A 24059-nucleotide genomic window follows, 5' to 3' on the forward strand; every position below is an offset into this window, starting at 1 on the left:
CAGTCTTGACGGAGTTCACAGCTCCAGCAGCAGGGAAACACACCCGTCAGCAGCGCGCACTGGAGACAAAAAAAAAAGCGCATCGCGGACAAAGGAAATATGGGTGCGCTGAGGAGGATCCACCTCAGCCCGGTCACACGATGGATGAGCCGCTTCTGTTTCATTTACCGGGAGACCAATTAGCCCACCTTAATGAGGTGCTGGGATGCGAGGTACTGCAAGCTAAAAAGGCGGAAGGCTGCGTGTAATCCGTCTGCGGATCCTGTGAGCTTGCAATGGCTGTGGCGGGGATATGCAACCGGATAGGGAATAATGTGCCTTTTTATTTTGTGATATTTTCCTTATTTTGTGGCCTTTCGTGCGGACAATTGCGTTATTCTATTGCGGAAGAGCTGGAAAATGGGGCACTGGTCGGCGATGTGGCGCAGGACTTGGGGCTGGATATTCGAAAGCTCGCCACCCGAAAAATTAAGGTAACCTCCAACAGCGGCAAACGCTATGTGATTGTGAACCCCAAAAACGGGAAATTGCTCGTCAATGAGAGGATCGACAGGGAGGCACTGTGTGATCTGTCCAGCACCTGCCTCATTAATCTGGAGGTGCTGGTCGAGAACCCCAGCGAGGTGCACCATGTCGAGGTGGAGATTGTGGACGCCAATGATAACGCGCCGCAGTTCCCCAGAGAGGAGTACCAACTGGAAATCACAGAATCTGCTTTACCGGGCTCTCGGTACCCGATTGAAAACGCTCAGGACCCAGACATCGGGTCCAATTCAGTTCGTATGTATCAGCTCAGCACAAACGACCATTTCGCGCTGGTATCCAACAAACCCTCCCTAAATACAAAGCACATCGAGCTTGTGCTCAAGAAGCCCCTGGATCGTGAACAGACGCCTTACCACCAAATCATTCTAAGTGCTGTGGATGGTGGGACCCCAGAGAAAACAGGCACTGCTAAAATCAATGTCCGGGTCCTCGACTCAAATGACAATGTCCCCCTCTTTGACAGCTCGGTGTACAAGGTGAAGCTGTTGGAAAATTCACCCAAAGACACCTTGGTAATCAAACTGAATGCAAGTGATCTGGACGAGGGCACAAATGGAGAGGTGTATTACTCCTTCAGCAGCTACACTCCAGAGAGAGTGAGGCAGATGTTCAGCATGGACACTAATTCGGGAGAAATAAGAGTGAGGAGCAATGTTGACTACGAAGAGACCAACTCCTATGAGATGTACATCCAGGCGATGGACAAGGGGCCCGGGGCCGTGGCAGCACACTGTAAGGTCGTGGTTGAAGTGGTGGATGTGAATGACAACGTCCCTCAGATAGTGTTGTCATCCCTGTCCAGCCCTGTGAGAGAAGACGCCCGTGCAGACACAGTGGTGGCCCTCATTAGCGTTACCGATCGGGACTCTGGCGCGAACAAGCAGGTGAGCCTGGAGATCCCAGCAGGCCTTCCCTTCAAGATCAAGTCATTCAGAAATTACTACACTCTGGTTACCTCAGCCTTCCTGGACCGTGAGACCACTGATGCCTACAATGTCACTCTGAGTGCCACAGATGGAGGAAACCCTCCCCTCTCCTCCCAAAAGACCATACAGGTGGACGTGGCTGATGTAAATGACAACCCACCTCGATTTGAGCAGACTTCATACACGGTCTATGTGGGTGAGAACAATGGCCCCGGGGCCTCTTTGTGCACCGTGAAAGCTCAAGATGCAGACATCAAGGAGAACGCTCGCATCACCTACACAGTGCTCAATGACAACAACCATGGCATCCCTGTCACCTCGTATGTGTCTGTGAAGGCCGATACTGGGGAGGCTTATGCCCTGCGAGCCTTCGACTATGAGTCACTGAGAGAGTTTCACTTCCAGGTCAAAGCCCAAGATGGGGGCATTCCTCCGCTCAGCCGCGTCGCCACTGTCTACATCTACATAATGGATCAGAATGACCACGCACCACTGATAGTCAACCCTCCTGGCAATGGCACGCGCTCCTTGGAGACCGTGCAAAAGAACGCAGAGCCCGGTGCCTTGGTGACCAAAGTGGTAGCATACGATGCAGACGCTGGTCCAAATGCCTGGTTGGTGTACTTGCTGGAGACAGCCACTGACCTGGACTTGTTCAAGGTCCATGAACACACCGGTGAGATCAGAACCACTCGGAGGATCCTGGAGGACAACTCCACGTCCTTTGCTCTGACTGTCTTAGTGAAGGACCATGGGCAGCCTGCTCTCTCCTCCACCGCCACCATCAACGTGGCTGTCATGGAGGTGCCACCCAAAGTGGTCCCGGACCCCAAGAGGATCATCCGACCTCACAGCACCCTGCTCTTCTCCAACGTGACCCTCTACTTGATTGTGGCTTTGAGCGCCACCACCTTTGTGTTCCTGGTCACCGTGGTGGTGCTGGCCATTGTCCGCTGTCATGCCTACTGCACCCAGCCTGGGTCCTGCTCCCCTTGCTGCGTGTCACAGAAGCCCCCTCCAGACGGCGGGAGCAACAGCGTAAGTGCTGGTCCGCCAGGCGGAGCTGGCGCCGGGGCACAGCCCAATAGCAATGTGATGCTTCGTAGAGACCTTAAAGTGGAGCCTCACTACATCGAAGTGCGGGGGAATGGCTCCCTGACAAAGACTTACTGCTACAAGACCTGCCTGACAGCCACCTCTGGCAGTGACACTTTCATGTTCTACAACACAGGGCGTCCCATCAGTGGCACCTGGGGCAGCGGTGCCGACCGCTTCTTCACCAGTGGAAGTGGATTCGTACGCAGACTGAGTATGCCTGATGCCTCAATGCAACTCTGCCCAGAGGTGTGTCATTAACTCTTTATGTTTATCTTTGTCTGCAAACCTAGGAGGACATGAATCATCATGTTTACATCTACGTCACATTTGAATTAAATGTTATTTAGCTGCAAACAACTATTTGAAGCACATAGTAAAACACCCACATTATTGCGAGTCAGTTTTTTTGCTGCTGCAGGATGATGATATTCCTGCACGTACCCATTCTCTTTGTGCAGCTCCCAGTTGTACTGTGCAGTCACTCCTTCCAGTTCAGCTCAGCACTCACACTGCATCAGTGTCAGTCCTGATTCCTTTCAAGGCTCCGGTGTTATTTCTGATGATTCAGAGATTTGAGTTTCAGTTTGAGGTTGTCATCACATCTACACGAGAACAGGTCACGCCCTCTTCACTACTCGCCCCGTTCCCCGTGCATGTGGGCTTGACTTCTGTGCGTGGGTGTGAGAGAGAGTGTGAGTGAGTTAAACTGAACAGTTACACTGAAGCAGTCGGGGGTTAAGTGACTCGATCTAAACCATTGCAAGACTCGTTGATTAGCTGTTGAAAAAGGACTTGAATATCTTTTTGGTTTGCCTGTGTGACAGTGGGAGAGATGTGCACGTGTGTGATGAGACTAAATATTGTGTCAGAGTTTGTCATTACACCCTAAATGTTTTTCTTTTCCTGCTCTGAAAGGCTGTGCGCCACTTCAGTGACACAGTGCTCCTCACTAATAAGGACTTCTGGATGTGTGAAACAGTGATTGCCTTGTCAATTAACAAAAAACTATTAATATTGAGGCAACAATGAAAAAATACTGCTATTAGGTGTTGAGTTGGCACAAGCTCAACTCAACAAAATTAAGTCTGGCACCTGCCTTTCTTGCCAAAAATGATCCAAATGTGCAGTTCCTAAATTCTGAAATCTTGTTGTCTGTTAATCTTGCATTCAAGCAGTCTGTCTTTGAGTCTAACTTGAACAGATGAATCCTGATTTTGTGGAGTAACATTATTTATTGTACTATATCTTTGAATCAAAGGCTCCTCAAGTTAGTTGTTTACCTCTGGATGCATCATCTGAATCATGATGTGCCAGTCTCTGGTACATTAGTACCACAATGAGAAAATCTCTCACAGAGACAAGTGTAGCAGTGACTAAATTGAATTAACCTCCAGCCTGTGTTTCTTAGCCCCGCAAATTAGATTTGCACACAGAGGCTGGGGCGGCCGGCTGAAAACACTCCCCTCTGAACTGAACTGAGGAACAACATGTGCCATCTTTATCTGGGACACTTGCTCCAGCAGGTTGTGTGCGTCTGAGACCCCCTGATTTTCCCTTTCAGTGTCCTTGAGATCTGAGGCTGTGACCCACATGATGCTGACAGTTCCCAGTGTGAGCTGCACTACCAATGTTCACAGTCAGTTCACACAGTGCATATGCACGGCGCCAACTCATGAGGAAAATCATTATGAAAGGGTCAGGCACAATTAATGCTAATGAAAGATTAGCTCATTAAAAAAATAGGACTTTCCCCCCCATGAGGTTTCTATGGGTCTTTGAATTTAAAGTCGTAATCCTGAGGCTAGCATGATAACACATAGGGCAGTCTGATACAGCCCAAAAAACGCCATTCAACACTACTTAGATAAATATAGTTTGGTTTAGAATGCACTTAAATAATTAGCCCAAAAAAATCTCAATCATATCGTGAATAATATCTATATTACCTGCAGATGTATTCTTCCACTAAGAAAATAGAGTAGAAAGAAAGATAACACATTTGTGAGTGATTGCTCTTCCCACTGATCTAAGATAAACCTGAGGATGTGGTTGCCCTAGCGACAATGGCTCATCCTTATTTTCAATAATTTACTAGAGGGCCAATCAGAGTTTCAAACACCTCAGTCCAGGTTCATCAGGAGCAAATAGATTTACTGAAAGTTGTAGACAAACACACGCACAGAAGTCTGTACAAACACCTCAGCGCTCAGGGAAAGGGCATGAACCTCCCAGTGCTCCCATTTACAGAGCCACCGAATGAGAGTCTGTCGAAAAACTCATCAATATGGTTCTCACTCACTGCCCTTTTTAAAGCCCTCAGTGTGGACCTCAATATGTACGCATGCGTGTGCGATTCTGTGCTTGCAACAGGGGGAGACACAACTGCAGTGCTCCCACCACGTACAGTGCTGGGATATGCATGATGATTAATTGATGAGACCATGGCCCAGCCTGGCTCTGCACTGTATGAGAGCAAACTAAACCCACACTCTTCCCTCTCTCTCTATCTGTCTTTCCATCCCCCCACCCCTCTCTCTCTGTCTCTCTCTTGCTCGCTCAGCCAAAAGCCCCGAATGCTGACTGGCGATATTCTGCATCTTTGAGGGCAGGGATGCAGAGGTAAGCACTTTCCATCTTTAACTCTTTTGCAACTTGTGATCATCATGAAATAAGTTATTAATTCCTGGAGTGTCTACGCCCAGTCTGTGCTACCACCACAGTGACCCTGTATGTTGCTCTTTACCTCGGATGATGCATTAGTCTTCATGCAAATAGCCATTCCTAAAAAATCGGATAGGCTAATAAAACAAAAAAGGTATCTATCATAAGCAGAAATGACTGCTAGTGACCCCTCAGCATCTGTTTCAACCTCCTCCTCCTTAAGGAGAAGCCGTTTGCTGCTCCCATCAGTGGAGGCACTGCATTCCTCCTCTGCAGTGAAACACTATATAGGCCATCTACATTCTGAACGCCGCTTCCCCCAGTTACAGTCTTTAAGCAGGAAGCATGAAGGACAAATGAGCCGACTATGACCTTTCTCAGATTATCAGATGCACACACGCTTCAGTGTCTGCATGTACAAGCGCCCTGTGTGCACACGCACAACACATGTACGTGTGCGTGTATTCGTACACGTCCGTCTGCAGATGAGGGGAGAAGTTGTGAAGTCGGACAGCAGACGACATTTCAGACACCGCACTCATACTTGTTTATTCACTGAGCATATTTGCAAGCATCTACAGCTCCATAGAGCCTCATCGCTTGACACAATTATACAAATCGCAACATAGATAGGTCTGAAAACGGACAGATGCACTCTATATACCAAATATTACACTGGAATAGGATAAAGCTTTTAGAACCCCAGGTAAATGGGCTTACATCTACACATACTGCAGGACTACTGCAGGTTGTCCTTTCCCCAACAATAATAGGCCGACTTCTAAAGTTTAGGTTTGAGGTTTGTATTGTCTCATTTCAAATGATGTGTTTTCAGTGTGCTTGCTCTTAAAAGAATAGAACAAATATGAAGAATTCATTAATTCTGAGTAAGTAAAGCACTACACATGTAAGCTTTCTCGTTAATTACCTTTTTCACAAATCAGAGAACACAAATTAAAAAGATGCAACAATTTGAATAAAGTCTGTAATGAAGTGTTTTGCTAATTTGTTATGAAGACAGCTGGAACGTCAGGGCCTAATGAGTTTTTCCTCCACATGTCTATCGCTTGTACCGAATTTTCATAATTTCATGCTAACAATGCTCACCGCTCACATGTGCAGTCTACTGGTCCGTCTAAGTTTGATTTAATTGGATATTAGTGTTAATTTCTATGGTGCTCAGGGTATCATAATGTGCATCATGTCATCAAGTCACTGTAACACGACATGGTTTAACATAAATCATCACCGCAATTTGCCGCTGTCATCTCCAAAATGGCTGGAACGCACGCAGACCCAGAGACGGCTCACATTAACACTTAACCCGAACGTGCGCGCGCGTGTGTGCTGTAATCTCCCTCACTACACTGCAGCTTGTAGCACCGACAGTACTGACCCACATTCCTGGTGTAGTCGGTTACTGTAGGAAACACCAGTCCTCTCTATGTGTGTGTCATATTCCCACACATTAAAACTGCCCCTGTGCTTGTGGAAACGCTCGAAACTCACACTGCCCAGGACATCCATAGCCATTTTATATTCATGGCAAATCCCTAATTATCACAGCCAGTGTGCTGCAGTTTGAGACGGATTCTGGATGTGCTGCAGCGAGAGGCCCAGGGGGATCGCAGCCTTGGTTTGAAACGTGCATGTGTTTAATATCGACAAATTATTAAAAAGACACAATCATACATAGTGAGCTTTAGAAGTGGAAGGTAGATTATTATTATTATTATTTTGACAGAACCAGACTCGTCGTTTCCCTCTGCCTCCATGGTAAAAGCTAAGCTCAGCTAATCAGCTGTGGGCTGCAGCTTCACATTGAGTGTGTAGGAAACAGAGTGATAAAACATATTTTCTAAAAATTATTCCCCCTTTTCAACAAGGAAAATATCTACCTGCAAACCTTTACATCCTTTTTGTACAACCACACAAATCACTCTAAAAACCACAAGTTGTGGTTTTGAGTGGAGGTCATGTTGCTCGGCAGCATCACAGGATGATAAGGCGGCAGGAAGTTCTTTTTTGGGGGACAAACAGCTGTTTCTCCCGTTCTGAGTCTTAATGCTAAGCTACGCTAACCATCTGCTCACTGTGGACTTTATTTAACAGAGACTGTGTCAGTGGCAAGACTGCAAATAATAAAATAGTGTGTTAACGTTTTCTGAAAAAGTTTAAATATTGAATGATATCACAGACTTTCAAACAAAACTGCAGAGCACATTTGAAATGTGTTTATTTATTAAGATACTGGCAGAGACATAAATGAATAACAATTGTTCATGTCCATTTGAAGGGAAAAGAAAGGTCATCAAGCATGCAACATCAGAACTTGGTTTCCCCCATGTAATGGTTTTCTAATTGATTTCCATGAGTCATCGCAGAGTGGAAGTGCATCTTGTCAGTGAAAAGAACAGGAAGATGAATTGTGTCTGTTTTCACTTTGCCGTCTCTCTGAGTGCTGTCTGCCTACCAGCTACGTTGAATGAAAAAGTAGAGCTCAGAAAAGTAGACCCTCTGGGTTTGCACATCACCAGAAAAACAAACAAACTGAAACTTAAAAATGTGGGTTGAGATTGTAGGATGAATTTTTGTTTCCTGCTTTTTATACAAATACATATATAAATATTGCTTGCTAGGTGCTTGTTAGATTAATCCTGTCGCTAAAACCTGACAGGTCAAAAACCTCAAGGATCGTAAGAGGTGCAGCAGTTTATAGTCTTCAGAAATGCAGCCCAGGGTTTTGTGTAGCAGCACTAATGTGGATTTCCATTAGGATGGATATGTGCTCGGCACCATGCTGTGAGCAACCACAATCAATTCCATATCCCTGAGCTGCATTTTCTTTTTTCTGCAACACTTTAAACCAGGCCAGCGTCAAGGATAAGAATAATGTTTAAATGTAGATATTAGCACAGTTCAAGAGGGTTTACGCATATAAATCTTTCACTGCTGCAAAGGCAAGAGTGTCACATACCAAAGTTCATATCTAATTATAGAAAGAAATTAATAAAAGTAATATCTTTATTTATATAGCACTGCTCAAAATAGCCATCACAATGTGCTTCACACAGAGGACAAAATAAATCAGGAAAACTCAATATCAAAGACAACAAGCCAATTCATAAAATAGCATTTAAATTCTAAGACATCAAATGTTAAAATCAAAGACAACCAATGATACAACATCAATTAAAAGTAATGGCAAAAGAATAAGATAAAAGAAACATAGTTAAGTTAAAAGCAAGTTTAGAGATCATCTGTTGGATGAAGGGAAAATAAACAGAGATACATTTAAAAAAAGGAAGTTCTATTAGAGCAACTGAATTAAAAGTCCTCTGAATACCTACATTTTAAGTTGGCCACCATCTCCAGTAATATATGAAGAAGAGAATGTGGATTTTTATGATAAACTAAGATGACTATGACATCAGTTGAGATGATGAAGACACTTATTTATGTATTCTTTATTTAAAAAGGGAACATTTGTACCGTGTTTAGTCTCAAAGTTTGTGAGCGCAAAAAACATACTCACGAGCATTTCTGTCCCACGTGCAAAACCTCGGCTCCGCAGGCTCAGGGATGAAACGAGTGCGAACTCACCATTCCCCATATGCTCGCAACTGCTCAACACCGCCCGTCACATCTCGTAAAGTTCAATTTTGAGACTATGGACGTTGGCTGATGCTCCCCTCCTTTGATTGGTCACCTGAGAGAAGGCCTTTCCACTTGTGGATACTATTCTTTGAGCTCGGAGAGTAGAAACGCTCCCTCACCAGTATGGAATTTAGACACGCGATAAATGTACATTTATTTACAGTCATGCAAATGTTAATGCACCCAGGTTGGCTAATAGGCACATTTTCATTGACAGGCCCTTTCAATAGTTAAAAAGCACACACCAGTATGAGTAGACAACAGTTGATAAAGGTACATTTGAGTACAGTCCTGGTAAAATAATATCAGTAATGACGTTTTTTTAATGCTACCTTTAAAAGATACAATATGATGAGGACTCTCTAATAAACTGTGGTGCTGCATTCCATTGGTGTGATGCCTTAAAGGGAAAACGTCCTGGCTGAATTCAGTGTTCCTCAGTGGGAATGTGCAGTGCCCACTGGCTGCACCTCTGGTTGTTCTATTTGAGGAGTGTTGTGGAAATTTATCATGAGATTTGAAATAATGAGTTTCTCAGACCGGAGTTGTCTTAGAGGTTTAATTATTAGCTCTGCAGAGGTTTACACAGTCAGCAACATGGCTCAGAGTGCAACAACGAGAAAGTTAAAAAGGAGGGTTTTTATACAATGTGATAAATGGGAAACAGAACAGAAAGCAGACACAAACCGTCTGCTGTCTGGCATCACTGGTACAGAAAGAGGAATCAAATCTAGCACACAGTTGCACAAATAAAGGTCCACAGGAGGTGGAAGTTTGAGGTTGCATCAGCTAAGTGCACAGAAAACAGTCAAAACAGTAGAAAGATATTGATCAGTGGAATTTTCCACTACAGGAGCATCTGCTTTTATTACTCACATGTACTGGTTGTGGTGTGTACGGCACATCAGTAAAAGGTAATTCATTAGATGACTGAAATCAACTACACCGGGTTTCAAGAGGCAAAATCTAAGTGGTGCGTTACCCTCAGTCTTGTCTGCATATTTTTTGGGTTCGTTGACCCCTCAGTGGTTCTGTCATTGTCGCCACATTGTAGGCTTGCCGTTATTTCACAAACAAGGCTTGACAGACACAGTAGGTGTTAGAAATAGCTGCCAGGAAACCAGACGCAGCTTTCCATTGCCAGAGTTCACAAAATACTTTCTGCCGATTCTTCTTCCGCAAGGATAGGCACATTTTCTACATTTGTACGTGAGACATTTTGACAAGTGACAGCAGGGAGGTGGTGTAAATAAAATCAATGATGGCAAAATTGTATTTAGCTGCTGGTCGCCCATGGCTACTGGGCTGTTGAGGCCTGGAACTGTGACTAATACTGCTTGGATTCAGTTTTTTTATGCTAGATTACCATGTCAGCAGAGGCTATCAACAAAAGCAAAATTTTCTTTTTCTTTTTCTTTCATAATAAGTAAAGAAAATTGTCTAGAGGTCAGGTCTGTGAATAATTAGTTTTGTTTTGATGTGTCGTCTGACTTTGCTGAATGTGTCCTTCGTTTCAGTTCGGTCCACATGGAGGAGTCCTCTGTGATGCAGGGAGCCCAGGGGATGCTCGTCCAGAACTGGCCCACTGTTTCCAGCGCCGCAGGTGAGTGGTTGTGTAGCAGTCAGGATGTGTTAGCTTCACAGATGGTGACGAAAAATATGCAAGTAATATATTTTGCCCGTTTTATCTGCAAGAATAATGCGTAAAAAATGTTTAAAAAAAGATAAGAGATGTTTACTGAAAGCCAGAGTGACTGAAATGTATTTATGTTATATGCCCTATTATTAGTTGAAACAGATTCTGGGAAACGATTTTGGGGACAGGAGCCTTCTGGTGTCCATTTCTAGTTTGACCAATCATGTTTGACTAGGCTGTTATCCGCAGGTAAACAGTCCGTGTGAAGAGCAAAAGAGGTGGAGCACGCTGACCGAAATTCATCGGCTATCAGCCTTTTAAATTGCCGAAAGTTGTTAATATAGATTAGCAAAAACAACGTCTGGACCTACAACACCTTCAAAAAGTATCACTCTTTGTGTTTTGTGTGGGGAAACGTAACCAGAAGGTCGGTGGGGTTGATTTCCGGCTCCTTCAGTCTGCATTCCGAAGTATCCTTGGCCCTGACAGTGTTATGAATAATGTGACAGACAAACTGCTGTGTATTTAAGCGCTGTATGAATGCCTGTGTAAATGTGACTTGTTCTGTAAAGTGCTGTGAGTGGTCGATAGGACCGTGCTGTATAAATACAGTCCAATGCTGTACATTCTTGTGTATCATGCAGTTCAGAAATGACAAAAAAAGAAAACAAGATTAAATACATTAAAAAAACAAGACAATCAGTGGAAATGCAGTGATTTGCAGTAGAATGTATTCATTCAACCATAGTACTGAATATGTCCTAGGTAATAAATGGTTAGCTTTGCATAGGAAACCTGAAAACATCTAGCTTGGCTCCGTTAAAAAATAAAAGGAACTCAGCCTACTAACACCTCTGAAGCTCCTTAATCAATATGTTTTATCTCATTTCATTGATTCATTATGAATAAAAAACTAAGCATATAATACCAAGTTGAAGCATGAAGTTTTCAGAACTGATATTTAGTAGATTTCAGAGAGTTCTTTAAGCAGTTTTTTAGTTTTTCTTAGTTTTTATCTTCTCTCATCACATTAGATTCCATTTAACACGTTGAATCCATAAAGCTGAATGCATCTCAGCTTTTTTTAAACTTTTGGATCAGATAATATGGTCAAACTGGGGATTTGACAGAAATGGACATCAACACGGTCTTGACTAATAGTGTGATGCTCATTCAGAGCGTAGCGGAGAGGCCAAAAGCCTGAAGCCGTCGTGCACAGTCACAGACAAACAACTGTATGACCCATGAAAGCAGCTCGCAGCGTGGAGAGGTGCAGACAGAGAAACGCAACCGGTTAAATTAATGAGAGACGAGTTGTCCAGAGTGGCTGCGAACAGTGAGAATGTGCAGCGGCAAAACGGCTCGTGCATCCTCATTCACATAAACACTGGCACACAGCTAATGACTACGAAAAATCTGTTACTGTACGAGACGCTGAGTGGATCTTTTGCGTCGGCTGACTGGAAGACTTTGTTACTAGGGAACAGTGTGCTGCCCTCCCTTCTTTGGCCCAGCTGCCGCCCATTGATTTCCTGTCCAGCTGCAGGAATTAGAACATAGTTACAGACTTGAGGGTGACGTTTAACATCGCAGTCAATCACTCAGTGAGTCAGTGACAGACCGTATCACTGTCTTCTGCAAACACACTGTGTGCATGCGAAGGCTTTTCTCTCTCTCTCTCCCAGGGAAATTGTTCGAGATGCATGCTGCTGCACCAGTTCCCTGTTTCTCTGTGCCGGTTTGCTGCAGAGAAATGTGAGAAACCTGCGCGTCTGGTTACGTAAAAGCTCAAATATTGTCTTCAAGAAGAATGTCACACTGCAGCCTGAGCATCGGTGCATTGTTGCATCAGGAATTCATTTCGTAGGAGTGGCTCAGCGCTAAATGTATAGAAATCTACCGGATTGCAGGTTGATCCTCTTGCAGGTTGTTGCCATAATGAAACTATCTGAGGTGCTGTGATGCATCTAAATGCAGCACCCTCAAAACTGTGTTTATGTAAGTGACCTGTGGTGCAGATGAGACGTTTGTCTGATGCCGGAGGGGGAGAGGAGCTATTATCAGTCATGAGAGAAAGTCATGTGGAGAAAAAAAAAAAAGGAGAGATCCGGTCAAATTAAAAGCAATTTTGAAGAGTGGGATCAGAGGAGATGTACTGGGGGGGTTGGAGAAAAAAAAAAAAAAGAAAGGTGTGGGGGGATGGAGGAAGAAAGGTTAAGAGGATTGGCAGGTTCCTGCAGTAGTGTTGTTGCTAGGGAACGCCATGTGACCTGTTGCCTGGCAACACTGTCTAACGGAGAGATTGCTGCAGCAGCCGCACCCTCCATCAGCAGGGAGTGGGCGAAGGCAGTTTCCAAGGCAACCGGTCATATCTCTGAATGGGAGATTTAGAGACGGGGGGGGGATGAAGGAGCGGGGAGCAGAGCAAGGGACGGGGACTCTGCAAGGGCAGGTATTAAGAAGAAAAAGAGGGCACGCTGGAATTTAGAGGGAACACTGGTTTAGGTGGACGTGTCTCATGCAGAATAGATGCGACGTGCCGCATATATTTACACGAGCACCACTGTCAGATTTGAGCAAGTGCTACAAACCACCAGAGGGACTGTTTTAGATGGGAGCGTATCTCGGAACTAGACAGGAAATAACACAGCCTATTTTAAATGTAGGACACCAGGTTACACGAAATGAGGCTTCAAACGCCCACATATCTACACCAGGTGTCATGGCAACCTCCTCCCAAGGAGTTTTACTGTCCTGCTTACCAGCAGTTACACCATAATCCGATTCAGACACGCATCCGCTGTGAAATGTTGGCTAATGTGAAGCCACCGCAGAGTTACAAATAATCCTCCAGGTCAGAGAAACTGTAGCACAGAGGAGGCAGAGCTCCTCCGAAATGTGTCAACTCTTGACATGACCCGCTCCTTATGAATGAACTTTTCACACGCATACACACACATACACAGGCCTCAAATTAATACGTGGACCAGGTTTCTTAATTAACAACGTCAGGGTCATTAATTAGTCACAGCCAGTGCAGAAAACCCTGGGGTGTCCCAAGACGACGAGACAATATTCACTTGATTAAACGCTACACAGCAACACAACATTTCAGCTCAGATGGTCATGCATAGGCATGTGAAATGCTGCAGCGCCGTCAGGTGCACATAAGCCAAAGATGCACTGCTACGCTGCAAACTGCCCAGTGTTACTGCTGTGAAGAAAACCATGTTCTATCACAGCTGCTTGTCCAGTAATCGTACGCACATTTCTCTCTGAAGCTGATTACAGACACGAACTCTGGAAAATATCCAGAAAATTGGGTCTGGACAAGTTTCACATATGAAGAATGCACGCTCACAACAAGATAAACATTTCCAGAATATTCAGGCGTAAATTCTGCTGCATTTTTGTTTTTCACATCACATTGACACCTTTGTTGGCCTCTAACGCCAAGAGCTCTTGAATCTCGTTCTCTTTCCAAGTTGACATCTTTGTCTGCTAATTCTATGTGTCTGGTGCCTCCTCTTCATCCTGATATATTTTTGCATTCATCCGGTTTTGATAGAAATGTCATGAACATGCCCACTCGCTCGCTGTGAATGTTACTGCTGTATTCTCACATGGGCTGGCTCTGTAGGCGCAGTTTGAGACAGGAATCAAGACACAGAAAACTGATTTACATATGTTTCCTTTGGAGATAAAGCAGACAGAAATTCAGTTCTGTGGAGAGTAAATAAGTGATAAAAAAGGTCATAAGGTTTTCAGGTCACACACAGTTCAGATCATAAACAGTTCAGGTCGTAAAAGTATTTAGACAGGTCTGCAAAAACTTACTTTTCAACTACAAAATAGGTTTCAACCACACTTAGTTATTTTTCCACTACACTTCCCCCCTTTTTGTCATTTATGACAACAAAAGAGAATGCACAACTACAGTAAAACATCAAATACATCAATTCACAAGGATTCTAAATGCATCATCACCAATACTGTAGGAGAAAGCAAACTGCAAGGAGTCATAAGGACCTGACTGAGGAGCCGGCCCATTATCCATAGCTGTGCTGGTCAACGCTGCCCCACCTTCACTGATCCTATGTTTTAATTATTCAGTGTGGGTGCAGCGGGTAGATGGTCTGGTTCTGGAACTCTCTTGCAGTGACTGGCATGAATCCACGTTGTCCTTTCAGCGACCTCTACTGCTGTGTGTGTTGTTAGCAGGATCTGTTACGGTCCTGTCCAGCGTCTATGTTGCCAACTTTTCCCGCCTAAGGTCTTTCACTACCACCCAGTTACCGGGCTTCAGGTCACGGAGTGGTCCAGTCGCCGGGGTAGGGAGTGCGTCTTTAACAACCCATCTGTGTATGTGCAGCCACATTTCCTCCAAAGTACATGCTCATCCACTGTGAGTTGGAGTTCCTGTAAGTCAGCCGTGGGGGGATGGTTGAGTCGACCTGTAAGAGAATGTGTGAAGCAGGTAGTGGCTGGCGAGCGGCTGCTTTCGCTGCTGCATCCGCACTGGCATTACCTTGTGATACTGGGACGTTATTAGGTGGAGGAGGTGGTTGAGCCTGGGCTCCTGCCTGTGGAACACCCGCTTGTGGTGGAGCTTGGTGTTGTTCAGGTTGTCGTCTTCTCGGCGGGCCAGAGTCCTGCATTTTGAGACTCCGAGACACTTGTGAGGAGTTATCTGTCCCTGCCAGTGTTTGTTTTCTGTCCCTTTGATGCAATTCTTCGAACCACATTCCGCATACCGTCCTATCCGCCTGAAATGTAAGTTTTACATTTCTGTAAAAATGTATGTTTTACATTTCTGTAAAAATGTAAGTTTTACATTTCTGGCTTGACTTACTTTTTCTTTCTCCTCTAGCTTAAGTCTCAGCTGTTTTAGCTGCCTTATACTACAACTTCCCCCCAGCTGGAAACCCACATTCTTTCATCCACACTTGTATCAGACTTAGTGCTGTGTCACCATAGTTCCTTCACATGAAGTTCATGTTAGGACTACTCAGATCAGTTCCATTATCCAAATCTTTTTATTTTACCTATTTAAAAAAATATATATGTTTAGTATTAGTTACCTTAAGTCTTCAATCAATCTCCAAAACGCTTTCGTAAGGAGCAATAGGAAACATAGTAATATAAACATCCTTAAAATAATGTAATACCCCTATATAATATAGTCAATAGTAATTTCCTCTTATAATTACTTGGTCACTGGAGAAAGGATCAACACAGAGAGTCACAGGGATCTCAGAGTGAAGATGCAGAGCAGTCAAATGCAAGGATCTTATATAGGAGAACTAAGGCTGTTTGTCTGAGCCAGTTCCGACTGGTTCTGTAGGCACAGTTTGAGACAGGAATCAAGACACAGAAAACTGATTTATTTACATGTTTCCTTTGGAGATAAAGCAGACAGAAATTCAGTTCTGTGGAGAGTAAATAAGTAATGAAAAAGGTCATAAAGATTTCAGGTCACAAACAGTTCAGGTCCTAAAAGTATTTAGACAGGTTATATAAGTATTTAGACAGGTTATATAAGTATTTAGACAGGTCATAAAAGTATTTAGACAGGTCTGCAAAAACATACTTTTCAACTACAAAATAGGTTTCAACCACACTTAGTTCTGATATTTTCCAGACAGTTTACTAAGGGGATGAAAGGGAAAAGTTCTGTAAAACGTGACTCAGACTATTTACCTTCTCACATACAGGAATATTTCTGGAAAATGTTTGAACTTCAGTGCATGTCTGAACGCAGCGTTAGAAAGCTGTGGACGAAGAACCTACCGTCATATAACCGACAATTTAAAAGAGCACAGTTGCACTAGGTCTTATTCTACCATGCTAATATTTAATTAGGTGGCTCATAGCCCTACCTGTGATGTTCTAACCTAAACCATCAGATGAGGTTATAACCATAATTAAAGATATTATGTCCACATACTTTGATCAAATCGGGACATCTCAGAAATTACTGACTGATTTAAAAAAATATGAAGTTGATATATTTATTTTGTTGCGGAGGATGAATCCATATGTTTCTACGAATCTCTCCCTCTGGTGCAGTTTCGATACTGTGCCCTCGTTCACCTCTCATATCCGACAGTGCACGGGAAATATCATGATCCATAATCTAACAGGCACAGTGACGGAGCATCAAATCGCCATTAAACAGCAGCTTCAGGTAACAGGAAATGATATGAGAGTTATATAAAATGGAGGTGAATTGTTTACAGCACTGCATCACCGGCTCAATAAGCTCATCCACAGTCTGCCTCAAACATCTCCTTTAAACTCACCGGCTCTCTTTTCAGTTTATTTCAAGCAATCTTCCTCGCCCCAACTATTAATAGCGATTGACTGGGACTCATTTCCAACACTGGAACCTCTCTCTGGGATTTAATACCCAGATTAAATACAGACAGGCCATACCATCAAATGTCATAATCCTCAGAAACAGACGAGTATTAGAGCATTAGCCCACTGACTTGACTAATGGTATCATGGTAATCATGGTAACATCTGACATGGAATAATCATGAAACAAGCTAAATTACCCGAGTCAATTATCTGCAGCTTTTTTTTTTTACAGACCTAACAAGCTGTACTTTAAGTGAAATTACACAAAAACTAGAAATACGATGTTCTACTTTATACATTTAACAAACAGTTATACTCTAATAAGATGTAACAAGTGGTACTTTATATCAAATGACACTAATAAAACACTTTAGAAAACACATTACCTAAGATATAATATTCTTTGACACCATTATACCAAATTATACTTAAATTAGAAACCTCATAGGAGATTTAAAAATACACTATAAGACACCGATGACCAACTAATGCTATAATTACTTATATTTATAACAGTCAAACAAGAGAGCCCAGAGGACATGTTTGGTTTTAAACATTTCACTTTCACTTTCCCATTTATTTTTTGCTCATGAGAAGACATTGGTCCACATTTGGCTGCTTCTTCCCACGTCCCCTCGTAGCCTAGATGTTCTCCAGAGAACCGCTGAGGTAGTGGTACAGCCTAGACATGGCTTTATAGTACATGCACCAACTGGGACTGTTATCAGACCATGTCCCTATCCAACTCCAGGGGACCATCTAAAGAAGAAAATATTATAGTTAGTAATGTCTAATTTGATAGGAAATTGCTATGTTTTATCAGAACATATTCAAATAATTTAATTATCAATTTGTTTTGACAAATGTAGGTAAAAAACTTTAAAAACCAAAGCCATGATTAATCTGGATTTTTCATTTTGACAAAAGACTTTATTTTGTCATGTTCTTGTCTTTCATATGCAAATATCTTAATGTAGGTTAACGTCAGTCCTTTACAGCATCATATCTGCACGAGTTAGTACAACACACGATCAATTTGCAGTGAGTCATGGCTCAATAATAAAACAACGGCGGCCTATTAAATGTGTCCAGTCGATACACTGTACAGCTGCAGTCCTGCAGAGCCACTGTATCTATTGACCAGTGCAGCGGTGTCCATTACACTCTTCTTATAATTCATCCTCGAACATGATGAGACTCATTCTCAGATGGACAGTGAGCATACGGAGACTGTGCATTTTCTGAATACTGTATACTTCCCTGTGGGACAGTGGTTGAAACCATTTCAACGCTCCCGCAATGTCATAAATAGCCGATAATGAAAAAAAAAAGAAATCAAACAGAATCTTTTTGCATGGTTCTGTGTTTGATCTAAATAAAATCCAGACGGAAAGTAGGTCAGCGCAGCGGGAACTGGTGTGGGCCTGAGAGCACCATGTCTTCAAAACCCACCCACCCCCATCTTTCTTAGTATCTCTCACCCCGTCCGTCTCTCTCTCTCCCTCCCTCCCTCCCTTTCTCTTTCTTTTCTTCTCTCCTCATCTCATCAAAAATCCTCTTTTAACTTTTTCACCTTAATAGCCGTCATACCGCCACTTTACATAATATTTTTTTCTATATATAGATCCTATCCAATGATGATGATCTTTTTATATATATATATTTTTTTTGCTTTCTGGGTTCTTTCTCTGTCACCTTTCGTACTTGAACACTATTGAATCCCAGTCTCTGGCCTCATATGAGGTTGTAGGATTATGTTGCAACCAAACATCCCAAAATACAAATACGAGTTTAGCGTTCCTGTGTTTTTAAAGGTTAGTCCCCTCCAGTGTTGCCTCCTGTGGTCTTGGCTGAACTGAAAATATCTACTCCCTGTGGCTATCGCTGCACTGTCAGGCTATCTCTCTGCTCGCTGTTGCTTGAGTTTGATCAGTCCTCACATGCGTGTGTCAGATTTAGGAACATCTCAAGTAAGGGACAATGCATGACGAGCAGAGCAGTTATTGTAACATAGATCACAGTGTCAGGCTTCTGGCAGGATGGGGTTGGAGGGGGAAAAAAAGTTTTTCCAGTGAATTTTTATTTGAGTCTTTGGATTGGGCCCTTTTTCATCTGTACCTACTAAAATATGTGCAGTGATGACGCATTTGTGTTGTTCTTGCTTAACAGTTTTGCGCACACAGGCATAACAAATACAGATGTGTAATGTTTCAGTCATATTGTATTTGCCAAGGAAAATATATCCTTGGTTGAATAGAAATGAATAGAATCTGGATTGTGTTGAGGCCTGAAGTTTTATGCTAACCAGATCTTGTGTAATACCTAGTACAACAGGAAACTGCTGTTTTTATGCTATGACTTGACCGGGTCAAACAATACCAGAAACGTATGTAACTACATATGCTGGTCGTCAGATTTTGTTACCAAGGCTGAGTGTTTCTCCTGCTTTCTGTCCTCATGAGTTGGATACCTTTTTCACAAAGTTAGCAGGTTATGCAGGTTTTTTTAAACGCCAGTAGACCTTAGTGAGTGTTTGCATGTTTTTCAGCAAAGCAAACCAAACAGGCTGGAGCCATAGACTTAAGAGTCACTACATTACATCTCATTTAGCTGACGCTTTTATCCAATTAGTGCATTCAACATCTATGAGGGGCTATTAGGGGTTCAGCCCATGCCAAGGACACTTCAGCATCGGCTGGGATTCGAGCTGCCAACCTTCTGGAGGACGACTGCTCTACCCTCTCAGCCACAGTCGCCCGAGTGGTACCAGTATTATCATCAAACTCTCGAGAAAACTTCCTCACAGGGAGCAGTGCGGTTATAGTGGTAGTTGAATAAATGAATTGTGTGTATATTTAACAAAATGCCCACTATTTGTTTTCTGTCATACTCTCTGTAGACGGTGATGGTGGAGAGCTGTCACCCCCGGTGGGAGCTGGAGTCGACAGCAACAGCTGGCACTTCAGATACGGCGCCGGGCAGAGCTACGGTCCCCCTCAGCCCATGATGAGGCCCGGAGAGATTCCCCCCGAAGCCTTCATCATCCCCGGATCCCCCGCCATCATTTCCATCCGCCATGACGCGGGCCCAGTGGACGACAAGGGTGACTTCATAAGCTTCGGCAAGAAGGAGGAGGCCAAGAAGAAGAAAAAGAAGAAGAAGGACAAGAAGGACAAGAAGGATAAAGGAAAGGATGACGGTGACGAATAGAGGAGAAGGAGTGATTTGAAAACAGAGCTACCAACAAACTTTCATCCCAATTTCAGAGCCAGAAAAAAAAAATCGAAATGCATATTGTAGAACCGAGGGAGCCCCTTTGCACCATATTTGCATAGACACTGTACAGTGGCCAAACCCTCATTAGACCAGGCCTGGCTCCCCCGCACCATGCAAACCTGCAAAGCAAATGTACGTCTCCCTTGCTTGGCTCATTTGGCCCATCACTTTGGCTAAGGTTTATGGTAAACAAATGTTCTTAGAAGCTAGATTTCATCTAAAGGTTGGACCAAATTAAAACAGAAAGCAATTTATCAGATTAGAATAGCCCTGCTGTGATTCCCACTTTGTATAATGAAACACAAAGGCACCTGAGAAGGTGTACGATTTTTATCTGACCATTGTCAGCTGAGGTGGCCCCGCGTTGGCGTCTCTGTCTATATGCAGCCCCCCTTACTTTTTGACTCGCCTAGTTGGAGGTGAAGTTGAAGCCAAACTAAAAGAAAGGAAACAGAGGCTTTCGTCTTTGGTATTATGGAGGCCTTATGGTCTTTTGTAAAAAAAAAAGAAAAACGAAAAAGTAACAACAATACAGTATATGTACCATGAGATTAGCACCTTTTTAAGAGAACGAGGTGGCTGAGACGAACAGGCCCACTCTCGGATAAAGAGCTCTGTTTCAGTGTAACATAGCACATCGCAGAGGCTGAGGACCTGGACTGGGTTGCACCAACTATGCGCAAGTTTGTTCCCAGGTTAAGGTACAAAATAAAAGTAGTGGCTGCATAACTGCTGGTTCATTTGCAGTTAGCGAGTTACTGAATTAGAGCGGACTAATGGATACTACTCTACAGCTGTAGCTATAGTTAGAACATTGAGATTTTAGATGAGTAGCTGAGCGGTAAGAGCACTACCATGCTGATGGAAACAAACCACTTTGATTTGTAGTAGATTGGCAGAAAAATTACGATTGATAAATAGATCCCAAACTTGACACTTGAAGGACAACACTAGGATTTCTATGTTTTAGTCCGTTCTCTACAAATCAGTTTAAAACTAACATCACTGCTTGCAACTTTCCAAAGCACAACAATGGGGATTTGGGGAATTCCAATGTGTTTTTACCAAAGTTCCAGGCAGCAAACGTTATATTTTCATCACATGTTGATGAATCTCGAGTGCAGCTTAGTTTAAAAACTGCCCTGCACCATCACAATAAGGTCATTTTTGGCAGAACGCCACACAAAACATGATGGATCACAAACAGTGTGACCAGAACTTGTTCAATTTTTTACAGCAGATTCTGCTTTAAAAAGGAAAGACTCATAGAAAATATTAGTCAGTAATGTGTAATTTGTAGAAAATGGACATAAACGGTCAAAATCACTGATATCGTCCTTTCGGTTGCAAAGTGACCTGGGATTAGTCAAGAAAAAAAAAATAAAGTGTGTGCGGGAAATACTCCTGCTTTACTGTTAGTGAGTGCAATTGTGTGACTTTGTATCATTTGCACCTGCTTTATTGCTTGCTTAACTACTTAGTTGTTACTTGAGGTTATGTTGTAAGAGATTTTTGTGGTGCTACCGCTTATATTTTAGCAGTGCGTGAATCGGGATCAGTGGCTACTTGGGACATAACTAGGGAACCTACACGTGCAGCTGATGCAACCGGCCCCTGACCTTGACTCCTCTCTCGGAATATGGCACAGGTCATCGGGGGGGTCTCAATCCCGCTGTGTATCAGCACCAGTCTGACACACGCTGACAACACAAACATCACACTGACTTTCTCTGCCTCTTACGCACACATGCACACATGCACACAAGCAAACACACACGTATCCCCAGACATACACACATATATACGACAAAATTATCCTAAAAGAAAACCCCCCCCTCCTCTCTGGAAAGTCCAAAATCCAAGACGAAAGCCAGTGCCACCCTGAATATGGGAGTGTATTATATGGCTGGGACACAGGAAGGTTGCTTGTCGCTTCGTTTCTGTTCAAGCCTGATCCCCTCTACTTCTGTCTCTGAATGTTAAATAGTCGTTCTTCAAGCCCTGCACCACTGCCTCAACTGCTTCAGTGCTTGTAGGATTCGCTTTGCCCGCTGCCCGTTTTCCCTCCCTCTACTCCCGCTTCTTCGGATCAACATGGTCGGACGCCATCTTTCAAGTCGCTCTCCCTCGATGAACTGTGCGGCTTTTGTGCATTTGCATATTCACACACATAGACACACACACACACACACACACGTCTTTTGTTCAAGTTCAAGTGAGCTTAGGTGCTTCAGCCTCAGAGTGTCTCTCCTGATCGCCGCTCGCTGACAGCACTGTCATCTTTCGCATTGGTCCTCGTGTGTCACGTTGTAAGGACTTCTGACGGGTTCTCTCAAACTGTGCCGGATATAATGAGACAGGATGAAGAGGGTGGAAAAAGAAACGGAAAGAAAGAGAAAGAAAGGAAAGCAGCCATTGTAGTGTCGTGTGTGTGCTGCTCCAACGTTCACGATCGGGCAAGTCATGCCTCTTTTGCACGCACAGTGGTACTCCAGTCATTCCTGTGTCAGCCATTAGTGACAATTGAGTAACTTGGGTCAGATAAAACCACGCTCAATGGGAAGTGCAGCACTGGGAATGGTGGTCGACTTGGAAAGGGAGGAATCTAAGGAGTTAATGGAGGAGAAACACGGTGCTCCACTGAGAGGCATTAACATTTAAAAGGAACATTTTTAATAGGACTTAAATGATACATTCATTTGCTCGACTGCTGCACATGAACATTAGAAACGAGGGCTGCTGTGGAAGTGCCGCGTCAAAGAGAAGCCTGCCGATCGACTTTATGCGACCCTGACGTTGTGAGATCAGTCACTGGAGAGTGTGCTCAGAAAGTGCACTGGTGGGTAATGGAACCGCATCAACATGATGGAAAGTGTCGTGAAATCTCACCTCAGTGTTCCTTTTTTATAAAAACCCCATCGTGTTACCAGTCACAGTAGGAGTGTATAGGTGCTGCTATCAGGCTCAACCCCTCCCATGCACACGTTCCCTCCCCGCTCCCCGCTCCCCCCAACCCCGTCCTCCAGGTGTACTTCTGTGCTGTCAGATCACCAAGTGGCTGTTTGCATGTTATAAGCAAAAGGAAACAGATACTATATAGATAATATATATACATAGATATGTTTTTCCACTGGGAAACGCGTATTGGAATACATATACCTCTGATACACATTCTCAAAGGCGACACACACACATGTTGAAAGACCCACAATCATCCGTACACACATGAATAAACCCATACATCCATGTACTCTACTGCGAACAGTAATTTGTGGAAAAACCTGAAAGAATCACATTTTTTTATCCTGCTGAAAATGAATTTAATCTTCTAGATATACATAATGCTATTGTGTTATGCTGAGAAATGCCTTTGTTTTTACCCCATATGTTTTTTTTCATTGTAAGTAAAACTTTAACTTGTGTTAAGCTATGGAACGATGATCAAACAAACACTGTTGTGAAATAAAATCATGTACTCACCCTCCATATCTATTCTTTGCCCAGTAGAGAAATAAAAAAATGTGAAAATAGACAGAAAAAAACATCAAAATATATAAAACGGTATTTAAAAAAAATAAAGTTGATGTATTCTCTGCTTGTGTATAGTGAATGTTCTTCAGTCGCTGGATGTGACACATCCCAGGCGACTGTGACAGTGCAGATCTGTTCATAACTTTTTTGTACACCTGCTTCTCATTGTAAAGGTGATAATAGTGATTCTTATGATTTCATCAATCTGGTGATGTGTTTTGTTTATAAGTCACAAATAAAGTTTTTCTTAAATATCTTAAGCCGTGTGGGGAGTGGATTTCATTGCAGCGTTAAGGTGATATCGAATTCTGGGGCAATAATAAGTGAGGAATTGAGAATAAGATATATCTATTGTCACATCTACG

The 24059-nt window shown here is 43.3% G+C and overlaps 1 protein-coding gene across 4 annotated transcripts; it reads left to right on the top strand.

The window, feature by feature from the left end:
- Positions 1-23954, top strand: LOC117773921 (protocadherin alpha-C2-like). Of its 4 annotated transcripts, none has more exons than XR_004615995.1 (5): positions 1-2816; positions 5131-5189; positions 10406-10491; positions 19787-22359; positions 22398-23954. XR_004615995.1 is itself a non-coding variant. In XM_034605772.1 (4 exons), the coding sequence occupies exons 1-4, from the start codon at positions 276-278 to the stop codon at positions 20095-20097; spliced, it is 2997 nt and encodes a 998-aa protein (XP_034461663.1). In that variant the 5' UTR covers positions 1-275; the 3' UTR covers positions 20098-23954. The 4 variants fall into 4 exon arrangements, 2 of the variants coding, with proteins under 2 accessions (XP_034461663.1, XP_034461664.1); XR_004615994.1 differs by having other exon boundaries at positions 19787-21940; positions 22338-23954; XM_034605772.1 differs by having other exon boundaries at positions 19787-23954.
- The last annotated feature ends 105 nt before the right edge of the window (positions 23955-24059 follow it).

Source organism: Hippoglossus hippoglossus, chromosome 14, assembly GCF_009819705.1.
Source record: "Hippoglossus hippoglossus isolate fHipHip1 chromosome 14, fHipHip1.pri, whole genome shotgun sequence".
Classification (NCBI taxonomy): domain Eukaryota; kingdom Metazoa; phylum Chordata; class Actinopteri; order Pleuronectiformes; family Pleuronectidae; genus Hippoglossus; species Hippoglossus hippoglossus.